The sequence below is a fragment of the Camellia sinensis genome, chromosome 11 (genome assembly GCF_055761805.1).
Source record: "Camellia sinensis isolate YWXY chromosome 11, ASM5576180v1, whole genome shotgun sequence".
NCBI classification, from domain to species: Eukaryota; Viridiplantae; Streptophyta; class Magnoliopsida; order Ericales; family Theaceae; genus Camellia; species Camellia sinensis.
Genome location: NC_138971.1, coordinates 73,640,277 through 73,664,092, shown reverse-complemented (window position 1 = coordinate 73,664,092; position 23,816 = coordinate 73,640,277). Strand labels below are relative to the sequence as shown.

The 23,816-nt window shown below is 36.8% G+C and overlaps 1 protein-coding gene across 18 annotated transcripts; it reads right to left on the bottom strand.

Moving 5' to 3' along the window:
* Positions 1-434: 434 nt before the first annotated feature.
* LOC114279329 (protein SGT1 homolog A) lies at positions 435-20,547 on the bottom strand. Of its 18 annotated transcripts, none has more exons than XM_082894119.1 (7): positions 20,020-20,547; positions 6,773-6,871; positions 5,859-5,987; positions 4,903-5,027; positions 4,406-4,486; positions 4,193-4,258; positions 435-845 (listed from the first exon to the last, which is right to left on the bottom strand). In XM_082894119.1, exons 5-7 carry the CDS (start codon positions 4,432-4,434, stop codon positions 716-718), a joined length of 225 nt encoding a protein of 74 aa, XP_082750245.1. In that variant the 5' UTR covers positions 4,435-4,486; positions 4,903-5,027; positions 5,859-5,987; positions 6,773-6,871; positions 20,020-20,547; the 3' UTR covers positions 435-715. The 18 variants fall into 18 exon arrangements, 11 of the variants coding, with proteins under 11 accessions (XP_082750245.1, XP_082750242.1, XP_082750240.1 ...); XM_082894116.1 differs by having other exon boundaries at positions 435-826; XR_014344086.1 differs by lacking the exon at positions 4,406-4,486.
* Positions 20,548-23,816: the final 3,269 nt, after the last annotated feature.

The following is a 23,816-nucleotide window of genomic DNA, read 5'->3' as shown; positions in this document are numbered from 1 at the left end:
AATATATTTGGTCGCCCATTTGATCACCAATAGCATTGGGGAAACAATCAGCGACTAAAATTTTTTTAGTAGCCAAAAATGACCTATTGGCGACTAAAACTTTAGTCGCCACATATTTTTTAAAAATAATTAAATATATATATATTTACTTTTAACGACTAAATTATTTAATAGCCAATTGAGCATGTATGTTTGGCGACCAAATGTTCGGTAGCCAAAAGTTTTCTTTTTACAATTGTGGCCAAAAAGTTTAGTAGCCAAAAAGTTTCACTTTTTCACAACTAACGACTAAAATTTAGTAGCCAAAAGCCAACATATGATATTTGTTTAGTCGCCAAAAGGTCTCATTTCGTTTTTATAATTTGTTCTGTAATATTTTTTGCGCCACCTGAAACCTATGCATATACAAAATTATTCATCCATTCATTCATTCATTCATTCAATTATCAACCATTTAATAAAAATATTTCTCCACAACCTGTAACATTCAATTTCCAACCATATACAAAATTTAACTATTAAAAGACATTCAAATGCCTTATTTCAACAAAATGTAATGAGCAGTGAAGAATAGAGACATAGACAATGTAATAACCCTCAATCATCCTTAGCCCTTTGATCTCTTAGTTGCTCAAGCTCTTCAATCAACACCGTCAAATTTCTATGAGATGATCCACCTTCTTTAACAGCTTTCAATGCCATCTCTCCCAGCACTTTAGCCTTCTCTGTCATCATCACCGCCGTCCATCACCCTCTTCACAGCAGCCTCTATATTTTCTCTCCTCACCACATTCTTTCCAGCATCAATCCACAAGTTCCAATCCTTCTTAATTATTGAATTGAAACTGTCAAAAGAAACATTACAAACATTGCGGAATGAATTTGACTGATTCATAAAAAAATTTATGAGAGGCCAACAATTTCAAAAAACATTCATAAAAATTCATAAAAATTTCAAACAAGTGAAAAACATTCATAAAAATTTCAAACAAGCCCAACAATTTCTAACCAGTGAAAAATAATTTGTTAAACACATAAGCTGCAAACAAATATAACAAAATAAAAGAGAGAACATTTTCTTTTTTTTTGATCTGCAAATGAATAAAACAAAATAAAACAGGATAAGTGCTCTAAGCATCATAGTAGGAGCTTAGATCCTCACTAGAGTGGCACCAAAAGCCACTACCCAATCATCGGCAGGAAAATCCCATTAAACCAGCAAACTAGTGGATGAGAATTCAACCAAAACATACCAGCCACAATACAAAACACTAACAACAGCCACAAAACAAAGCCCTAACAGCAGCAACAGAGCCCAGAAACAATCAACGACTCCCAATGCAATCCAACATGAAGCCTAAGTCATTGACTGAATAAGACAAGCTTTTCTTGTTATATTTTACGCAAAGGTCATGTTTGATTCCATAAGACTAATAGTGAGGTATTAATAATCCTATCAAATTAGTGTGGTATTCACAATCCCACCCCTACCCCATTACTAATAATCCTACAAATTTGTTAGATTAATTATCCATTGGATTAATAATCCTAAAACAAAATGTCAAAACAAACATGGGATAATTGGGCCCACGGATTAATAATCCCAATCCCATGCTCTAATCCTTCCAATCAAACATGCCGAAAGAGTAATATTCACTTTGATGGATGCAATATTAGCTAACATAGCTTCAACTTCTATGCCATCAAAGGCCCCATTCTATAGGTGTTGGCATGTCATGCATATGTTCATCAATAAAGCTATATCAACCAGTACCTAGGTAACCAGAGCACTCTCTGATATGCTTCAAATTAAATAAAAAGTCATCAATTGAATACACTAGACCCCTAGGAAGCACGGATTCAGATACGGGATACGGATACGATACGATACGGATACGGTGATATGGCAAATTTGGAAAAACTAGGATACGGATACGGCGCAAATACGTTCGTAAAAAATATTATTTTTACAAATTTTAGTAATGCAGTATGCATAAAAATAAAACCTAAAGCAAAAGACAACTTGATAAAGAAGAAAGATTCCTATAAAACTATAAGTCTTCAAGGTCAATAGCTTCAACTTGTTCCCCCTCATCAGTGAATATAACAGGACTTTAGCTAAAGCCAAAAAACCATTCTTAAGTAAAAATTTCAGCAAATATACTTTTTTAAGTCATCAATGATAACCTAGGAAGCACGGGTACAGATATGGCGATATGGGGATATGGATATGGCGATACGTCAAAATTTAGAAAAGTATGATACAGATACGGCGGGGATACGTTCGTAAAAAAAAATATTTTTATAATTTTAATAATGTAATATGTATAAAAATAAAACTTAAAGTAAATTAATAAATAAAGAGCGCGGGATTCCTATTAACCTCGAAGTCTTTTTTGGGTGAGTTAACCTCAACGTCTTCAAACATTCATAAAACATCCAAAACTAAAAGTAAAAGCAAATGCAAATGCAAATGCAAATGTAAATTAAATATCATCCTTACATGCCACAACACCAAAGAAAGAATGAGCAGAGAGAAAAAACGTGAGAGAGTGAGAAAGCAAGAAAGAAGTGAGGGAGACAATAAGGATACATCAATTTGACAAATTCTATTACTTTAACTCTCACTATATTCCTCTTATTAAATAACTAAACAAAATATTATAAGTAATATGTAACTTCGAGTATCCGATACTTCAAAATTAATAAAAAATTAATTAAGAAGTATCCAAAACTTTTAAGAAATATCCGATACGTATCCGCGAGTATCCAAGGAGTATCGGTATCCGATAAGTATCCGATACGGATACGTCTCCCCTTTTTGAAGTATCCGTGCTTCATAACTAGACCCTTATTTATGAGTTTAATCCCTTTAGCAATTTGGTTGAAAGCTAACCTTATAAAGATTTCTTTGTCAATGTATCTCAATAGTGAATGCTGAAAAAATGTTACATAATAAATGGGATTGTTGGCATGACAATGGGACAAACAATGGCCCACAACCCCTCCCCTTCCCTAAAAAATAAAAATAAAAAATGACAAAAAGAGAAGGCATCATTCTCATATGACCATTTTCAAACTGTTTACCAATTCCTACCCTTTTTCCAAACAAGTAATTAAAAATGAGTAATGGTCCATCTACTTAACATCTTACTAACAATCCTACTAAAAACATTCTCGTCCAAATATTATTGGTGGTTTAAATATTATTACTTTTTTGACAACCAATCACATTTGAGCATTTATAATTTTAGTAAGATTGTTAGTATGCATAGAATTATCCATTAGAAACCAAGAAGCCAAATTAGAAATCAAAATCAATTAAAACCCATAAAGTAAGTTCCTAAATACATAAAACAAGCTATGAAATTTATATTAACAATTCCACCTTCAAATGGACAAAACCCCAACCTATACCTAAATCTAACCCATCTTCCCATATCATGAACTTATCTATACAAAACATGAAATCAGTTTTTCTTCATTAAATTAGGCCATCAATTTTCCTTCGAAAATGATATATATATACACGTATATATGGGACCTAATTAAAAAGAAAACCATAACCTAAAAAAATTATTGATTCTGTTACTTTAATTTGTCCAAAATCTATACACAATCATAGTTCTGCGATGACCAGACTATATGAAGCAACTTTAACTTTTGAAAGAAAAATAAATAAATTCAACTTTACCTTTTATTTGTTTATTTATTATATATATATTGACTATTAAGCCTCCTTCTCATGTAACTAAATGACAAACAAATTAACCAAAACTGGTAGAGTTTTCTCTGCATTTCTTGGAGTGAATTTCCTATGCTTTGAAAACCAAAACCCACAAAACAGAAAATAAAATTAAAAATTTGCTAAAACATTTCAGTTCAGTTAACAAAAGTGCAATAAACAAATTCAAATTGACAACTAGCTTGTAGCCTAAAAAACAAGCTAGCTAAGATAATGAAACGATAAACATAACAATGACAGATTGCCTAGCTATCAACCAATTTTCCCCACCTCATGGGATCTAAATATAGCGATATACCATCATAGCTATTATGGGGATAAATTTGAAGGAAGCTAGGCCAAAAGAGAAGGTTAACTATAAAGAGAAAACATAGTGTGATAGGTGTTAAAAGAGTAACAGAACTTGAAAGTAAAGAGTTGAACATGTAAAAAAGTAAAATTCAATACCTTTCCAAATAGTCTTGGCTGAAAATGAAACTTTTTTCCACCAGGGACATCAATAGTAACACTTCGCTGCACGAAAAAGTTAAATAGAATTGATTAGTCCATCATTAGAAGATAATGAAGCCTTGGAGAGGCAGCTGAAAATTCAAGAATAATGATTGAAAATAGTATTTAACAAGACATAAGAAAAGAAATTGTCTAGTAGATTTGACATACTATCTGTTCTCCGAAGTTGATAGAAACATTTTTTTCTGGTACACCCTTTGCAAATATTGTCACTACCACTTCTTTTGGCTTCTGATAGTATGAATGCTTGTTTAAGTAATCATTGTCAAAAAACTGTATAGAGCTGGGACAGTATCTCCAGAAGCAGAATACTCCATCCAGCATAAAAAAACAATCTAACAGACTAATATTGGTTACAACAAATTAACAGCAATCGAGGAAAATAAATGACGGCATTGGTGCCGACAACAATAGAAGCAAAGATAGTACTGCCATCACAATGGCAGCAGCTGCTAGCATTAACAGCAGTCTAATGATAAAGGCAGCAATTGAAACAACAGATGAAAAAAAAAAAACACTACACTTCTAATGCATATCAGAAAAATAATTCAGTAAAAAAATAAAACTGACCTATAAAAACCGTTAAAGGCTTGTTCTGTTATTCAACATAGAAGTAACACGACATATAGGTATAGGCATGTACATACCTGCAATACTTTCATCACACTCTGTAATCAGTTTGGTGAATCATGAATCATTTTGTGCTAAATAAGTACCCTTTTCTAGTGCTGCCCTGGCAGTATGATATTCTTCAAGCTTAAAGCATGTAGTGCTGAAGAAAAGGGAAAGTTAAAAAATTAATTATTGAAAGGATTGTTTTGAAGAGGGATGTTTGATATCATGCAGTTGCGTGATAGTTAGAATAATATTAATCCACTTCAAGAAAAATCTGAGGGGTATATAATATGCAACTACTTAAATGGAATCAGTTCATATGACAACATAAATGGTCTAGATAAAGTAAACTAAAAAATGCAGTGGGAGAAAAAAAAAAAAAAGAAGCTTCACAATGGGTATAAAAAGTGAGTTAGATGTGTACACAACAAAGACAAGGATAAGTAGACAACTACACCAGTTTGCGAAGAATCTTAGCCATTTTGCACAGGAAGCAAAACCAAGGATAGGTAGACAACTAAGACAAGAACTAATTCTGATGGAAGTGATGAGTTATAACTGTGTCTACATGAGTGGGTGAATTTTTCATTTAGGCATTGCATCAAACAGTTGGTGAGCAGAAGGCGCAACAGGCAGCAGAAATTCATGGCAAACCACACATGTATCAGCACAAACCAAACTCAAAACCAGAGAAGCAAAGACAATTTCCCATCAAGTAAACACAATGGAACAAAAAACAAACCACTCCCTTTGCTTTTTATTTTCTTCTTCTATTTTTTCTTTTCTTATTTGAACTCCATCGAATGGGAGTCATAACCCAGTTAATGAAACCACTTCAAACAAACCCATTTTAGAAATGAAGAAAAAATTAAACTGAATGGGTAGAATAAACAACCCTAGAGCAAGAGTTCACAGTTGGGGAAATAGAAGAAGGGGTAGAGAGAGAGAGCGAGAGAGCCACAGAGCGAAAGGGAGTGAGAGAGCGAACCTGTTAGCGGCGGTGGCGGTGCTAATTTGCGGCGTACGGGGACCAATGGTGCTGAGGATGCATGGTTGTGAGGTTTGATCGCCGTGAGGTTTGTTGATTTGCGGTGGTGAGGTTTGCTGAGAGAGAGTTCTGTGGTTGTGGTGTATACACAGAGAGGGTAAAAGTGTGAGACAGAAGCGCGAATCTGAAATTATTCCCTCTATAAAATTTTGAGCTTCCACGGCGAAATGATTTACTTGTCGGGAAATGTATATAAGTAGTAAATAATTTCATGCCATTTGGCGACTAAATATTATTTTGGTCGCTAAAAAGGGTGCGAAAAATCTGACTAAATATTATTTTAGCAAATATTATATACTATTGCCGACTAAAATTGTTTTAGTTGCTACAAGTAGTAATTTGGCGACTAAATATTTTGGTCACCAATTAATTTTATAAATCCCTCCAAAATTTGAAATTTTCCCTCCAAATATTTTAATTATTTTAGTCGCTAAAAATAAATTTTTGGCGACCAAAAGTCTGAAAGTAAATTTTTGTTTTTTATTCGGCGACTAAAAAATTTTACCAACCAAAACTATTTATACAGTGACAAACATTTTTTAGTCGCCAATTGTGGCATTTTTAGCGACTAAAATTTTTTTTTAGTCGCCAATAATCAATATTTCCTGACTAAAAAAAATTAGTAGCTAAATATTGTACTTTTGCTGACTAAAAAAATTTTTGGTCGTCAATTCCACAAGTTTTGGTATCAAAATTTTTTTTAGGCGCCAAATTTGGTCCCAGTGCAGTGAGATTTTCAACTTTAGCCACCAAACAATCCCATTATTGATGCATAGATAAAGCAAATGAAAAAGTGAACATCAACTTTCAAGGTCATGAAGACTAAGGGATATATACAAGAAGCTTATATTAACCTGAACAATTCTTTTCTCATCCTCAAGTTCCACGATTTTCTTTCCAAAGCGTAGTTTAAGGGCTACTCTGTCAGATCCTCCAAAAAGTTTCATCTCCGACTGTGATGCCCCAAAAATCGGAAACATCAGAGAATATATTAGCAAATAAATACAGAGTTTATCTAAAGTTACAAGAGTAGAAAACGTCACTAATGAGTCATTTGGTTAATAACCAAGTAAGATTTCAGGAAGACTGGAGGAATCAATATAGCCTCCCTTCAAAGTCCAACCACCTTAGATAGCAAAGCTACCCTTTTGACAGATCATAATAAGGTATTAACACAAGATCTACATGAGTCGACAAGAAAATAAAAAAATAAGTACTCCCTCCGTCCCAAAATATTAGTCCCTTATTCCATTTTTCATTGTCCCAAAATATTAGTCCCTCTTCAAAAATCAAGTACAAAAATAATATAAATTTCCTATTTTACCCTTCTTTTAAATTAATAAACAACATAAAAAGTACAATTATGCATTGATATTCCCAAAAAATGTACTATCAAAAGGATAATTTTGAAAAATCAACTTTTTTCAAATGCAATAATTGTACTACCAAAAAAAGTTGGATTCCCTAAAAGGGACCATTATTTTGGGACGGAGGGAGTAATACAAAAGATATGTATAGATATATAATAATTACAAAATCATGTCTTAAATACAACAAGTGATTTGTCACTTACAATCTCAAAACGTGTTTACAAAACTAGTTTCTAATTCTCCTAGGGTAGTTGTACATCCTCAAATGCTTTAGCCTTACCTTTAACCGGTTTAATAGTCTTTGATACTTGGCATGAAACGCCATGAGTTTTGAATGTCTAGTAAACGCTCACATACCCTGTCCATTTTTTACCAACCTAATACACCATCATAATTATAACAAGTAATGAAACATGATATTCATATCAATAACAAAGGATTACAAGGTTAGATGTTAGTAATTTAGAAATCTCCCAAACAGATTTCATCCTCCCAACTATAAGGATTGGACACCGGACTATTCGAAACGCCCCATTTTGCTGCTTTGCAGAACTTACCATGGATGCTTACAACGTTTATATTCCGCGCAACACCATTGATGGACCTCACAAAGGACGGCGAAAAGAAAAAGGTTTTATCATCCTGAATCCAACCTTATCCTTCCGAAAAAAGTTCTATCTTCCTGAATGTCCTATCTAGACCCAACCTTATCTCACCAAATCAAACCATCGCAAAAAGTCTGAATACGTCCGTTCCATACTATGGTTCACGCGATAACCGCTTGTGCAAGACTTAACCTTTAGTTAGGGAACACCTATGAAGCACGGACACAGACATGGATACGGACACGACAATTTTCAAAAAAATGGGGACACAGACACAACGGGGGACACGACGAATTTTATTTTATTTATTTTATATATTTTTGTGTTATGTAGATTCATATTACATTCATACCAGTCAGGGTATTCATACCAGTCAGTGTACATTCATATTAGATTCATATTACATTCATACCAGTTAGGGTATTCTTTCGTTAACTTATTTTTGAATTAGGTCAGTATGGAATCAATGTCCAATTCACGATTCAAAATTCAATCATTCTCAAATTCAATCAAACAAAATTGTTTTCAAACTCAAAGTGATATGCCAGTCACGCCAATGATGAGCAAAAAAGAAACTGATTTTATTAAAGTCAGGGAAGGACATCCCCGATTACCGAGACGACAAAAAAAACAAAAAAAAAGAAAACAACAAAAAAAAACCCAGAAATACAAAAAAAAAAAAAGAAAAAAAGAAAAACAAGCAGCCCAGAAAAATAAAAGAAAAAAAGAGAGATCTCTTGTTTTGTTTCCAGTGACGGCCACACGCCGACTTCACTTACTCGGCTCTTCCGCCAAACTCTTCTTTTTTTGTCGTCGACCCTTGAAGGCCCTGCCTCAGTGCTTACAGGACCACCGAGAGGGTTGACTCCCTGTTGGTCGTCAAAAGCAAAGTACGAAGGTGCTCCAAATCGGGCCATGATGGTGGCTTTCCATTTCAACTCTTTGTTCTCCACCTTTAGCACGCAAATCTCCGCTCGCGCATCTTTGTACATGCATTGGAGTAGAGCGAGTTGGGAGTTCAACTATTGTACCTCACCTGTCCTATTTTGTAGCCAGTGAGACAACTTGGAGACCGTAGTCATTGTCTCCATGCAGGACTTCAACGTATAATGGTTGGCCTCAATGTCAGATTGAGCTGCCATTATTTGCTCGATTGATAGCATAGGAAAGTTAAGAGGAGCAAAAGTAGGAGCAGGAGTACTCGGTCCAGCAGAACTTATGGGATCATTCAGGTCCGGAAACAGAGTAAGGGGACAAGATGAGGAGGCCATATGTTAGAGGTTAGAGGTGAGAGATGTAAAAGAAAGAAAAAGAGTCACAGAGAAATACCAGAGAACGGACTAGTTTTGGCAACCTTTCTACTTCACTCTGTCTGTCTATTCTGTCTCTCGATGAGGAAGGAGAAGAGAGCGATGAAGAAAAAGGAGACAAGAGAGTGATGAAGAAGAAGGAGATGGAAGAGAATGAGGAAGAAGGAGTGAGTGATTAAGTAGAAGACGGAAGATAATGATTCAGAAGAAGGCAGAAGAGAAGAAGACAAAGGAGAGAGAGCCGAGGCAATTGGTAATCGAGGAGGTCTGCTTTTGTCGGCCAGCCGATGCAAAAGCAAGGCCGCGTGTCAAACGCGGTTTTCGAAGGAAGAGAAAGACGCGAGAGTTGTATGTGTATGTAGATTCATATTACATTCATCCTAAATTAAAATTAACAAACACTAACATAGTAACATTAATTGAATAAACATAACCATTACATTAAACAAATTAATAGATCATCCATTCACAAAAAATTCACAAAAAAGTCATAACAAACGATAACAAAAACTAAGACGAGAAGGGAAAAACATTCAACATCCAATAATATTTTTCACAAAAGGACTAAATAAGAGAGGCAAAAGATAAAAAAAATAATAATAATCCTGCCGTGTCCCACGCCGTGTCCCCGCCGTGTCCCGCGTCGTGTCTCCATATGGACACGCGTGTCCCCACCGTGTCCCTGCCGTGTCCCATACAAAAAAATCATTAAATTAAAGGGACACGCCATCTGGCGTGTCCCATACGTGTCCCCGTGTCGAATACCGCCACGGCACCAATTTTGGAGCGTCCATGCTTCATAGGGAAACACATCCTATCAATCCATACTTAACACGTTATCATCTCTTCATTATTCAAGTGATTGAAAACCCAATACCACCCCAATTAAGTTTTCCGTCAAATTAGATGTCTTAAATTAAAGTTAGATTAACTTAACAAGATAGTAATATCCACATAAGCATGAGCATTATCAATTGAATAAGATAAGGAACATAACCATAACACATGCAAATCTTACCAAGATATGAACAAGTGATAATAAACACACCATGTAGTCAAGAACAAAAATTTACCAAAAAAAGTAAATTTCTAAATTTGGTGCACTTTAAAGATTGCAATTGAAGAGGCATTTCTAGATTTTTCCTATACTTGGCCTTCCTATGGTTTGCAGAATTTTATCTAATTTTAAAAACATGTTTCAAAGTGGCATAGCTATCCTAGATTTTTAATTATTCAAAAAATACTCCAGTGCTACCCAGATTCATCGACTGTTACGAAAACAGGGTTTTCTCTCAAACCGCTCACTCTTTTTCCATGAAAGCTAACACTTAAAGGAAGCTTTTGACATAAAAATGAAGTTAAGGAGATTTTTCTAAATTTTTTTTGGAATTTTCGCAACAGGGCAGAAAAACTGGTTCTTTGAGCACAAAGCTTGAAATAACAAAGAAAGTAAGAAAAGAGGGTAACCATGGATAATTTTTCACTTCTATTGTAATGAAAATATGATAAATAATATTTATTAAACTCAGAAATTTGAATTAAAGGTGTGCCTTTGGAAATTATGAAAGAGAGGTATAGAAAAAAATAGTTTTGCACCGATTAAGAAAAAAACATAAGTGTGGAACAAGGCTCAACTCTTTTAATTTTTAACACAAAAACACCATTAAAACACATCAAAAATTAATGTTTAGAACCTCTAAGAACATGTATTTGAAAAAGAAAAATAAAAGAAAGGGTTGTGTTGCGGCTTACTTGTTGCCTAGCTAGGATATTTGTGTAGATTTAGAGAAGAGAAAGAGTTAAAGAATGAGTTAGACCGCATCCCTTTTTATATAGATAATAATGAGTAATTACAGGAGTGCCACAAGGCACAAATTATGGGCTAGCCCATTACACAAATTAAGGGAAAATAAAATCAAACAATATTATGTCCTATTCTAACACTCTCCCTCAAGTTGGTGTAAAGATATCTCTCATGCCCAGCTTCTTGAGAATGCCATTAAATGGTTTGCTCTCTAGTCCTTTGGTGAGAACATCTACTAGTTGGTCCCCAGTCTTCACAAATAGAATACATATGGTGCCACTAGTGAGCTTTTCCTGATGAAGTGCTTATCAATCTCCACATGCTTAGTTATGTCATGTTGCACTATATTATGAAATGATTGCGGCCTTGTTGTCACAGTATAATCTCATGGAATCGGTCTGCTGGATCCCCAAGTCTCCCAACAATAGTCTAATCCATAGTAACTCATATACACCCTGAGCCATAATCCTGAATTCTGCCTCAACATTAGATCTAGCAACCACATTTTGTTTCTTACTGCGCCACGTGACTAGGTTACTTCCAACAAATGTGCAATATCCTAAAGTTGATCGTCTATCAGTGACTAATCCAACCCAATCCACATTAGTGAATGCTTCCATGCTGAGATGTCCATGTTTTGAGAAATAAAGACCCTTTCCAAGAGAGGCCTTTAGGTATTCCTTCAAACGAGGAATCTCCTCAACATCATCTCCTGTTAGAACAATATCATCAACGTAAACAATAGAGCTGTGGTCTTATCATGTGAGAAGTGTTTCACAAACAAGATATGGTCAGCTTGACTTTACTTGAACCTATATTTCAACATAGCTTGAGCAAACATTTCAAACCAAGCCCTAGAAGACCGCTTTAGCCCATAAATCGACTTTTGGAGCCCGCATACTTTACCTTTAGACTTAGCATCTGCAAAACTAAGAGGAATATACATATAGACCTCCTCTGCTAGGTCTTCATAAAGGAAGGCATTTTTCACATCAAACTGATGAAGTGGCCAATCCAAATTTGCAGCAAGAGAAAGTAAGATTTTCACAGAGTTCATCTTAGCAACCAATGCAAATGTCTCCTGATAATCTACCCCATAAGTCTGAACAAAGCCCTTAGCAACCAGTCTTGCTTTGTACCGCTCTATGGAACGATTTGCTTTGTGTTTTATCGCATACACCCACTTACACCCAACTAGATTTTTGCTTCCAGGTAACTCCACTAACTTTCAAGTGCCACTCTTGCTGAGAGCTTTCATCTCTTCCATCATGGCATGTTTTCATTCAAGAATAGAGAAAGCATCCTGAAAATTGGTAGGTAGACTCACAAAAGACACTTTAGACAGAAAGGTTTTATATAAGGAAGACAAATTAGAATAAGGGGCATGATTAATAATAGGATGCTGAGTACATGCCCTAACCCCTTTCTTATTAGCAATGGGAACATCAAGATCTAAAAACTCAGGAATAGAAGCACTAGAATCAAAATTACTTGGACTCTCAGGAGAGGGGGGTGACTCTGGACACCCATCCGGAGAAGAAGTTGGCAGTAGAGAAAGAAAGTAGTCTCTTGTATCCGGGTGACTTGCTGTTTGTCCTTGTCCCTAATATAAACTTTGCTTGCTTCCTTTCCTCAACAATTGCTAGCTCATCATCCTTTATCGGTGCAACCACTAGCGGAAGTGGAACAGGAATCTCTTCACACCAAGGCTCCCCTGAAGAGATGACTGTGATGCTAAGAAAGTCGAAAAGTAAGGCTGAGACTCAAAGAAAGTGACATCCATAAAGACAAACCAATTGCGAGTGGGAGAATGATAACACTCATAACCCTTTTGGGTGGCAGAATAACCCAGAAAAACACACTTAAGAGACCTAGGATCGAATTTACCACAAGTGGGTGAATGATTATGGACAAAGCAAACATAGCCAAAGGTCTTAGGAGAAATGAAGAACCCGGAAGAAGTAGACCCAAACAAAACTTGAAGAGGTGTTTGTTTTTGAAGGACTTGGGTAGGAAGGCGATTAATCAAATAAGCAGCAGTGAGAACCACTTCCCCCCAATAGGCTGAAGGAACCTGCATCTCAAAGGATAGACAACGGGCGACATCAAGAAGATGGCGATTTTTGCGTTCGGCAATACTATTTTGTTGAGGGATATTAGTGCATAAAGTCTGGTGAATAATGCCATGAGTGGCGAAGTAAGTTACAAGACCAGAGTCAATATATTCCCCCCCTCCCCCCCCCCCCCCCCACATTATCAGAACGTAGAAGTTGGACAATCGCCCCAAACTGAGTATAAACCATTTTATGAAAGTTTTGAAACACAGAAAACACTTCACTTTTATCTTTCATCAAATACCCAAGTGGCCCTAGAACAATCATCGATGAAGATAACAAACCATTTTTTATGGTTAAAGACATAAAACGGGATGAATCCCATACATCAAAATGAATAAAAAAAAATGGAACTAAACTTTTATTAATAGAAAGAATAAAAGAGGCTCTGTTTTGTTTTCCAAGTCAACAAGACTCACATTGAAAATCTGACACATTATTTTTCTCAAAAACAAAAGGAAATAAATGCTTAAGTAATAAAAATGAGGGATGTCCTAAGCGACGGTGCCACAGCTAAACGTCGTCTTTGGTGGATAGTAACTGAATAGATGAATGAGCCAGTTTGTTTGTCTGATTCAGAATGTAGAGACCATGTTCCTCTCTACCACTGTCAATCCTCTTCCTCGTGATAAGATCCTGAAAAAGACAATGATCAAGAAAAACACTTCACGATACAATTTAAGTTACAGGTAATACAACTCAAAAATAAAAGATTAACACTATAATTTGGAACATGGAAGACAGAGGACAAAAGAAGAGAAGATGTGACTTGAATTAAACATTTCCCTAACATAGACGAAATAGTACCATCAGCAATGCGCACTTTTTCCTGACCTGAGGAGGGATTATACTCTGAAAATAAATTATAGGAGCCAGACATATGGTCGGAAGCACCAGAATAAAAAATCCATGGTACAGTCGTATGAGATAGCAATGCACATGGGGAAGAAACCAAGTTATCTGAATTGGCAACGGAAGAAGAGGGTGCACCTGGAACAGAAGTGGAGGCTCGATAATCTAGCAAGTGGCGAAGAGCAATCTCAAAATCCGAGGCAGATAACCCCGAAACATCAGCAGTAGAAGAGACAACTGGGGAAGAAGATGGTGGCTCAACCGTGTCCGAAAGATTGTCCGAGCATTGGCCCCTCAGCCTTTAGACTGACCAGACGTATCCCCTCGAGTACCAGGCTGGTCTCCTCGGCCACCAGAAGGAGGCCCATGCAGCTTCCAACAAGTCTCTCGTGTGTGGCGAGGTCTACGGCAGTAGTCACAGAAAAAATTATCCTTTTCAGATGAAGGACAAGAACCACGAGTCACACGGTCTCCATTGCGAAGAGGTGTAGAAACCAAGGCCGAGTGATCAGTAGTGGCAAAAAGAAGCATCGCAGAGCGGCGACTCTCTTCATTCTGCACAAAAGCAAAGGCTTCCTGGAGACAAGGAAGCACATCCATGCCAAGTACTCTGCTCTGAACCAGATCATACTCCACATTTAAGCCTCCAAGAACTTGAAAACCCGCTCTTGCGCCACAAGCTTCCGGTAATCAACAGAATCAGTGAGACAGACTGGTTTGTAATCCTGAAGGTGATCAAATCGCTTTCACCCATTGCTAAGGAAGGTAAAATACTAAAGGATAGTCATCTTACCTTGTAATGACCTTTCAATGGAGTGACGTAACTCAAAAGCCTAGGAGAAGTTCCCCTTCCCGGAGTAAGTGTTAGTCACGGCTCCCAAATATCTTGTGTAGTGTCTATAGAGTACTTCAATCTCTGAGACCATAGAATGTATCAACCAACCCATAATAAGGGAGTTAATGATCTCCCACTAATCATAACTCGAGTCTATGGTGATGGGTGCCTATATTCTGCCATCAACATACCCAATCTTCCCTCTGCTCTTCAAGAAAATAGTCAGACTCTGCGACCATGCTAGATAGTTCTGACCATTGAATAGAGAAGTGATTTTAAGGCCAGGGTTGAGATTATCAGTCATAGTAGAAGGTATAAGGGAACTCTCACTCTTAGGCGGCTGAGAAGTTGTGGACTCACTAGTGAAATCTGCTATGAATATTCTACTAAGTAACCCTCAAACCTAGTGCCAATCACAAACTCGGAAGATGGTGGAGGAATAGCAAACACTATGACCATAAAGAGATCATCAAAAGAATTAATTTTTTTTTTTTAATGTATCATTTTTTTTTTTCAAGGTATCATTTTTTTAAATTTTTTTTTTTTTTTTAATGTAACCAGGTCAAAACCATTACAAGAAGAGAGAGAGAGAGAGAGAGAAGAACAAACTGACTACAGCGAGAGAGAAGAACGACACTGTGTGTCACGCCCCAAACCCGCCCCTAAAAGTTTAGGCATGACCCGTTTGAAAACGAACACTTAACCTGTAGTAAATAACATATGGGGCCTCATCGGAAGCATAAGTAGGAAAATAACTATACATATAAATTCCATTGAGCTACATCTACATGCCAGGACCTCTTATACATCACATTCATCATGGAAAATAGATAAAGCTCCAAACCATATGTTGTAGCATCGGTGATAAACAACCATATGTACAGACCCAGCCCCATCATTGGGCTTATATAAAAATCATTGAAGTTCTACCTCTTTAACTTTAAATGGGTAATCAAAATTAAGCCAACATTTCAATAGACTTTACAAAAATAAATGGCTTCGTGCAGTGCCTGAACCCATGAAGGTTGACAAAAGAAAACAGGTGTCATGACTAGGACTGACCACTTGGTTGGTTACCTACAGAAACAGACATTAGACAGAGTGAGCCAAGCTCAGTGAATAGTAATACATAAACTAAATGATGCTTAAAATGAAACATAACACATAGCAATGCATATAAAGATGTAGAGTTCACATAGTTAGTCTGATTCTGTGCTACGTACATAACGGCCTTGAGTTCAAACCGAATAAATATTTCCTCTTTCCTAATCATTTATTTATGTTGTTTCTTAGCTTACTAATCCATAATAAGTCATAATTCATGACTAAGAATGCCCAGAAAGAGATGAAAATAAAGATAAGAACTCAAAACGTCTTTTGAAAACATGCTGAAAATAAGCTGATGGCCAGAGCCATCTTTTAGGCCAAGTTTGGCTAAACAAAATAAGTGTACTTATTTCATCTTTTTATCTTTTTTGGGTCACATCAATCAACATCTCCTCTCTACTTTTTTTACACATAATACAATAAAAGTTAAAAAGTACACTTATTTAGTCTTCCCAAACTTGGCCTAAGAGCCATAGTTCGCTCGAGCCACAATTTGGTCGCTCGAGCCAACTGTGCAGACTGTAAAAGTACTGGGAGCTCGCAATGTTGGCTTGAGCCACCATTTGGTCACTCGAGCCATCTATGAAATTTCTGGGTTTCAAAATAGAAAGTTTGGCTTCCAAACACAAATTCAAAGCCTTGGGTCATGCATGGCTCATTTAAAAACAGAAAATTGCTTTAGAAAATATATATACTTGACCCCTTAAAAATCATTTGCTCAAAATCTCTTTGTTTCAACCAAAAGTGAACTTAAACCTCCATGCATGCAAGATTTTCTAAACTCTTTTCTCAAAACTCAACTCCAAAGTGTATAAGCTTGCATGTTTGAACCATACTCTTGAAAATATATGGAAATACATATGTATGAGCTCAACTTGAAACCATGAGCTCAAAAGTGTTATGAATTGCCAAAATTGAGATCAAAACTTCTATACATGCATCAATCCAACTTCAATTCCCTTCCAAGACTTTCAAAACATGGAATTAATCTTCAAAACTTCATAATTCATGAATGCATATAAGGTATGATCCTTGATTTAAACATGGATGACAAAAATCATACTCAAAATGATGGAATACAACAAAATTATGCATGCATGCAAGAATTGAATTTACATTCTTCTTCTTAAGCTCATTTCTTTCATTTAATCATGTAATCTTAAATCTCAACACATTGAAGACTCCAATTCACAAATTAAGGTTCAATTACATGCCTAGAGTCCTCAATTGCACCAATTCTAGCAAAAACTTGAGTTGTTCTTCATAATCCTTCAATCTTGCAAGCAATTCCAGGCTTCCAAGCCTTTTCTCTCCCTAAAATCAAGTTTTCTCTCTCTAAAGCTCTCTTTCCCAGCAGATTTTTTAGTCCAAAATGAGTTTAATCACATCTCAACACATATATATACTTGTAATTAACTTAGGCTAATTAAGTAAGCTTAAGGTTAACTAATCCCACTTAATTCTAATTGATTTAAATATAATTAATTTAATCTGAATCAAATTTTAATTAAACTTCTCAGTAAACTCTAAAAATTATGCCAGTCACAATAAACTAACCAATTTTGATTTCTGATGCCTTTAAGGCCTTCAATTTTGGGATTATAACGGAAATGGCAACAGATATTCCTACAATCAATAGATATGAATCAAAAAATCATATTAATCACATATTTAGCACTCAAACTCACATCAAGCACTAAGCACATACATACTTAAAGAATTATAAGTACAATACGTGACAGGGTCGTCACAGTATCCTAGGGGAAAAAAGTGGCCGGCTATGTGCTCAAGATTTGCAGAATTATGTGTACAATTTGATGTAATATTTGTGGACAAAGATTGAATTAAGGTACAAACATATATATATGATTTGATTCTCATGATTTTAGAGAATATTTGATTTGATTCTTATTATAACCTAGGGAATGTTATGATGGTTGGCCATGATGAAGATTTGGAAGGATCCTATTGATTTATTTTGTGTACAATTGCATATTTTATACAGATCTTCATGTACAAACTTATTTATTTAGAAAAATTGGTACAAGTATGTGTATATATATATGTGTGTGTGTGTGTGTGTGTGTAAATGCAGACAATCTTTCTATATATCCCCATAGCTTTCAATATCTCCCATATCTTTCTATATCTTTCTATATCTTAGATTTGATCACAAAAGTACACTTATATATACAAAGATGAGGTGGCTAGCCATAGTACTTGGATTTGGGGATATTTTTCCATTATTTTTGTATACAAATTGTATCTAATTAGAAGATATTTGTGTACAAAATAAATCTAAGTACAAATGTGTATATATATGTATGTAAAAGTACTAATTTGGTTTCAATTTGTAATTCAAGAAAAATGTGAGGGTCAAGGCCTTAATTGTAGTATTTAATTTAATTAGGATTTGAAAATTCAATTCGGTTAAAGTCTCTTTATTTCGAATTAAACGGCGAATCGTAATGGGAATCGGAAATCTAGGGTTTTTGAGTGAAAAATATAATTATAGAATTAATTTAATTATTATTAGGGTTTTGAAAACGATCCCTGAGTTCCCGGGTTAGGGTTTACGAGTTTCTGGTTGGTGTACGTTTTCAACTCTATAACTAAAATTGAAAATAAATAAGGAATCGAGAAAGAGTTCAAAAGTGAGGGCCTAGAATAAAATTATCAAGGTCAAAGGCCTTGAAGTTAATATTAGGGTGTCAGAATCAGTTACTAAGCTATCGGGGTTTATTAGGGTTTGTACAGGTTCATTTACGATGCGTTTTCGGTTCTAGGGTTAATTTTGCACGGAACTAAGGGCTTTATTATAAAATCTCAAAAGTCAAGGACTTAATAGGATTTTCAAAAGTTAAGGGTCTCACACCGACTGCACAGACATTAAATGCAAAAATGAATCTAAGAAGAAAGAAGACCAATGTGCAGAAGTCACAATTAAGAATGCACAAGATAACTCCACACTATTATGGAATCACGGGGACTGTCAATGGCATACATTATAATATTATGTAAGACAAACAAATTATCCCAAGTTGACATACATTCAAAAAATAAATAAATAAATAACCAGATGATAATTTCCATTTTCTAGGCCACATCTAGTGGATGTTATGTTCAAAACTCCCATTTGAATGGTCACCTTGGACGATCTCTGGGATAAGTATTGGCAGATTACACCTCAAAACTTCAACCAGTGGTGTAGGTTGGTCTATGAAGGTATCAAAAAGAGCTGGAGGTAAGTGGCATATCAAACACTATACAACAATTTTCCTCCCAAATTGACAGCATGACACTCATAGGACTAGGGTCAGATCAATTACACTCTCATCGAACTACAACTTTTCAGTAATTGATCAATCAAGAGCTATACAAACCAGTAATACTATTAATCAAAAAAAATCTTAGATTCAAAATATAAGAAGAAACACCACAGTAACAACTTTTGGCGTATCAAACACTATACAACCATTTTCCCCCCAAATTGACAACACGACACTCATAGGACTAGGGTCAGATCAATTACACTCTCATTGAACTACAACTTTTCAGTAATTAATCAATCAAGAGCTGTACACACCAGTAATACTATTAATCAAAAAAAATCTTAGATTGAAAATATCAGAAGAAACACCACAGGAACAACTTTTCAATATAGCTTTAAAAAAAAAAAAAAAAAAAAAAAAAAGATTTTCAATGGGCAACCAGATTGCTAAACTCCAAAACCCTTAAAATTGAACAAAATAAGGTTGTGTTTGCATTTATTGATTTAAAGTGAGAGAATTTGAACTTGATTATTATAAAATAAGCCAACATTTTATATAGGATAGGTTGCTCTTTGGATTTATGAGTTAATTTGAAACGATTAGGTCAAAATAGTTATTCCAAATTCTTAAAAACAAGAATTCTGGTAAAATATCTCAACTTGAAGTCATTGCCTAATGTTTTTAATCCAACCCTAATAACTAACAGTTCTGCAAATTAAATCCCTAAATCCATTGATTTCAAAGCCATTTACCCAATTTACGTAACAGATTGGAATCGAGTAATCAAATATTGACTTAGATCAATTCGCACTAAAACAAACAATCACAATACCTAGAGGTACCATTATCACGGTTATGACTGATAACAATGGTGTAATCGCCAGAAGCTCTAGCCACAACACCACGATCACCGACACGGCGCTCAACGTTACAGACAACAGCACCTTCGGGGATGGATCTGAGGAGGAGGACATTCCCGACCATGAGATTGGCTTCTTCTCGCAAAATACGAACTGGCCAGTGTACTTGCCCTCAGGGGCGATGAATAGCTCCTCCTGGTGCTTCAACCGGAATGGCCAGTGTACTTTTTTTTAGATTCATTTGTAAAAAAAATATTTAAAAAAATTAATAACTATAGAAAAATATAAAAAAATATGTTAAATTTTTATATTTTTGATATTTAGTAAACTTTTTAAAATTTTTGATATTTAGTAAACTTTTTAAATATTATATTGTTTAAATGTATTTATGTTAGATATATTTAAAAATTAAAAAAATCAATAAAAATAAAAAAAATATGAAAAATAAAAAATTTCAATTCTTTAAAAAATAAATCATGAAAATCCAAACAAGCTAAATTGTGTTGTGTTGTGTGTATGCGGGCTGCTCAGCTGCGCACGAATCATAAAATTGGAAATTATTTTATATAAAATTAAAATTAAAAAAATATATTCAATCACATTTATTTGGAAAGTGTGATTAAAAGGAAAAACGTATAAACACACTTGTTTGAAAAAATGAGATTTGATACTAATGGGCACCTAAGATTGGCACAACTAGCACCCAAGAGAGCCCAACCCATGGATCAGGGCCCAGTTCATATTCCAATGATCAAAGCCTAATAACTCCGAGAAATCAACACTAGGCCCGAACTAGAAATCAACACTAGGCCCGGACCAACAACATTCAAACACTGACCAAACAAAAGCCTAGTTACGTAGGCAAACAAAGATCGTGTAAAGTTATTGCATCCACACATTAGCCATTAATGAAGCTCTCACAGCATTAAATACGACAACCCTCTAACATTAGAGGATACAAACACACCATGAACGATGCGAGCTAGAATATAGACTTTCGGCCAACGCGACAAGATGGAATGGACAAGGAAATGATAAGCAAAGGATATAAGGAAGCTTTCGAGATGCGTAAAAGGTTAAGTTTTCCATTCCCTTCTTCTCTCTGGACTCAGTCAATCTATTATATTCTAACTCGATCGTCGGAGGGTCCTCCGGGGGATTACCACCCCTTTTGGACCTTTTTGCAGCCACATCCTATGGGCTTCAAGTCCAGCAAACTCATTAGAAGTGTGGATCAGTCCGACTCACCCTCTATTGGAATTATCGCATCATCAATTGGCACCATCTGTGGAAAGTCCATTTCAGAAAGACAAATGTTCATTGTTGCTGGAAGGAACCCCATGATCACCTACCCCGTACATCGAGGTGAATGGTCATGACTAGATCCATGGCTTCCCAACACAACGCTGGTAACCCCGAAGCTGAGCCCTCCAACCCCAATACTCCACCTTCGTATTTTGCAAAACTCACCAATAGCATCAACCGCCTAGCCGAACAAAACCAGGCCTTGGTCAATGCCTTACTTCAGCGAGATCTCCCTATTCTTTCTCCACCACCACATAACATCTCTCCAAACCGAGAACAAACCCCAAGCCACCCACTCCAACCACATGCTCCCCAGGGCCCCCTTCCCCCGCCTCTGGACCTACATCCCACCTTAGGGGTTGCATCCGTCACGCCACACTCTCGTCCCCGAAGGCGAGGCCAGCAGGATTCAACCCTCATTTCCTTCCGATGGCGACAACGTTCCTATTTGGGACGCCGAACTGCAAGCCATAAAGCTCCAACTTCAGGGACTCATGCAGAACATGCAAAACAAACCTTCCATAACAACCAACTCCTCATTTGCTGCATTTATCAGGGACAAACCCTTACCCTCTAAGTTCAAGATGCCTTCGATTGACACCTTCGACGGCACAACCGATCCAGTTGACCATTTGGAAGCCTATAGGACCCTCATGATGATCTTTTTCCGATGAAATCATGTGTCGTGCTTTCCTGGTAACACTCAAGGGGTTAGCGCGGCTATGGTTCGGTCAATTGCCACCGGACTCTGTCATCACTTTCCAATAGTTGAGTGACTCTTTTCTCAGCCATTTCATTGGCGCTCAGCGTCAGCGTCGACCGGTGACCCAACTGTTGAATATTCGACAAACTAAAGGGGAATCGCTGTGTAGTTTTGTCACTCGCTTCAATGAAGAAGCTCTCCAGGTTGAGGAGAATGATGACGAGGTCATCTTAATAGCCTTCATGGCCGGTCTATGCCCGTCAGACTTCTCTCTTTTCTCTCTAAAAAAACCCTCCAACGACCATGGCCACCCTCCAAAGTTCATAAATACATGAATGCCGAAGAGTCCTTGGTAGCCCGCCAAGACTCTGTACTTAAACTCCCACAACCCAAAGAAAAGAGAAAAGAGTCAGAGCAAAGACATCCCCAATATACTCATCCAGACTGATCGTCCTGCTCTGATTGAGCGGCTCCTCCTCGACTGCTCGGCTGTTTTGAGCGGTATATCTCTTTCAACACGTCCATAGAGCACGTCCTGAACCAAATTCAGCAAGATTATGACCTGAAATACCCCAACCTTCCAAGTTTCCTTCCAATCGACGGGATCAGTCAAAATACTACCGCTTCCACTGCAACCATGGCCATAACACGGACGAATGTGTCAATCTTAAGAATCAGGTCGAGGACCTGGTCTGTCAAGGACGCTTAACTCGATTCACCGCGCCCCGACCACACCAAAGGGCCAGGACCGATCCTTCGAAGCGAAACGACAGACGTACCCCACCAAGACCGACTAACCAACCCCGATCGAATGGTGATAGAGCCCAACACTAACCTCGAGCTCTAGGGGCCCCCTCTCCCCCAACTGGAGAAATCAAGGTCATTACAAGTGGCTCGCATGTGGAGGACTGTCCCGATCAGCACAGTGGGCCGAGCTCTAACGAATCAGATAGGGGTTAGACAAGGAGGTAGTGACGGTCGATCGATCTCCCAAGCAACCCAAGCGGTGGTTGGAACCAATTACCTTCACAGATGTAGATTGTGAAGGCGTCCGATACCCCCATGATGACCCACTGGTCATTTCCTCTCTCCTCTCCAACTACAAAATTCAACGTGTGCTCGTCGACAATGGCAATTCCTCAAACATTATTTTCCTCAATGCTTTCAAGTAGCTCCAGATTGGTGAAGAAAGGTTATCACCACTACAAACACCCTTAGTCGGTTTGACCGGGGACAGTGTAATCTCTATAGGGTCCATCGACCTACCAATCACCATCGGGGAATACCCAAGGCAAACGATGAAAATCCTCACCTTTCTCGTTGTCAATTGCCCCTCCGCCTACAACGTCATACTTGGACACACAACTCTCAACACCTTTCATGCTGTGACATCCACTTATTACTTCGTAATAAAATTTCCAATCGATCATGGCGTTAGCACCGTAAGGGGTGAGCAAACCGTGGCCAGAGAAAGTTACGCTGCTTCCTTAAAGGAAGTAAAAATGAAAGAGATTATGATCATAGAAGGCCTGGACGTCAAGGATAAGGAGGAATTAATCAGGGGTGAACCAGTGGAAAAGTTAATAGAAGTACCAATCGACTCTAGCGACCCGACGAAAATGCCAAGATTGGTAGTTAGTTGTCTCCCCAAGCCAAGACTGACCTTACTGCTCTTCTAACTGAGCATAGGGATGTCTTTTCTTGGACTCATGCGAACATGCCAGGCATTGACCCCGCTTTTATCACTCATCGCCTCAGCAT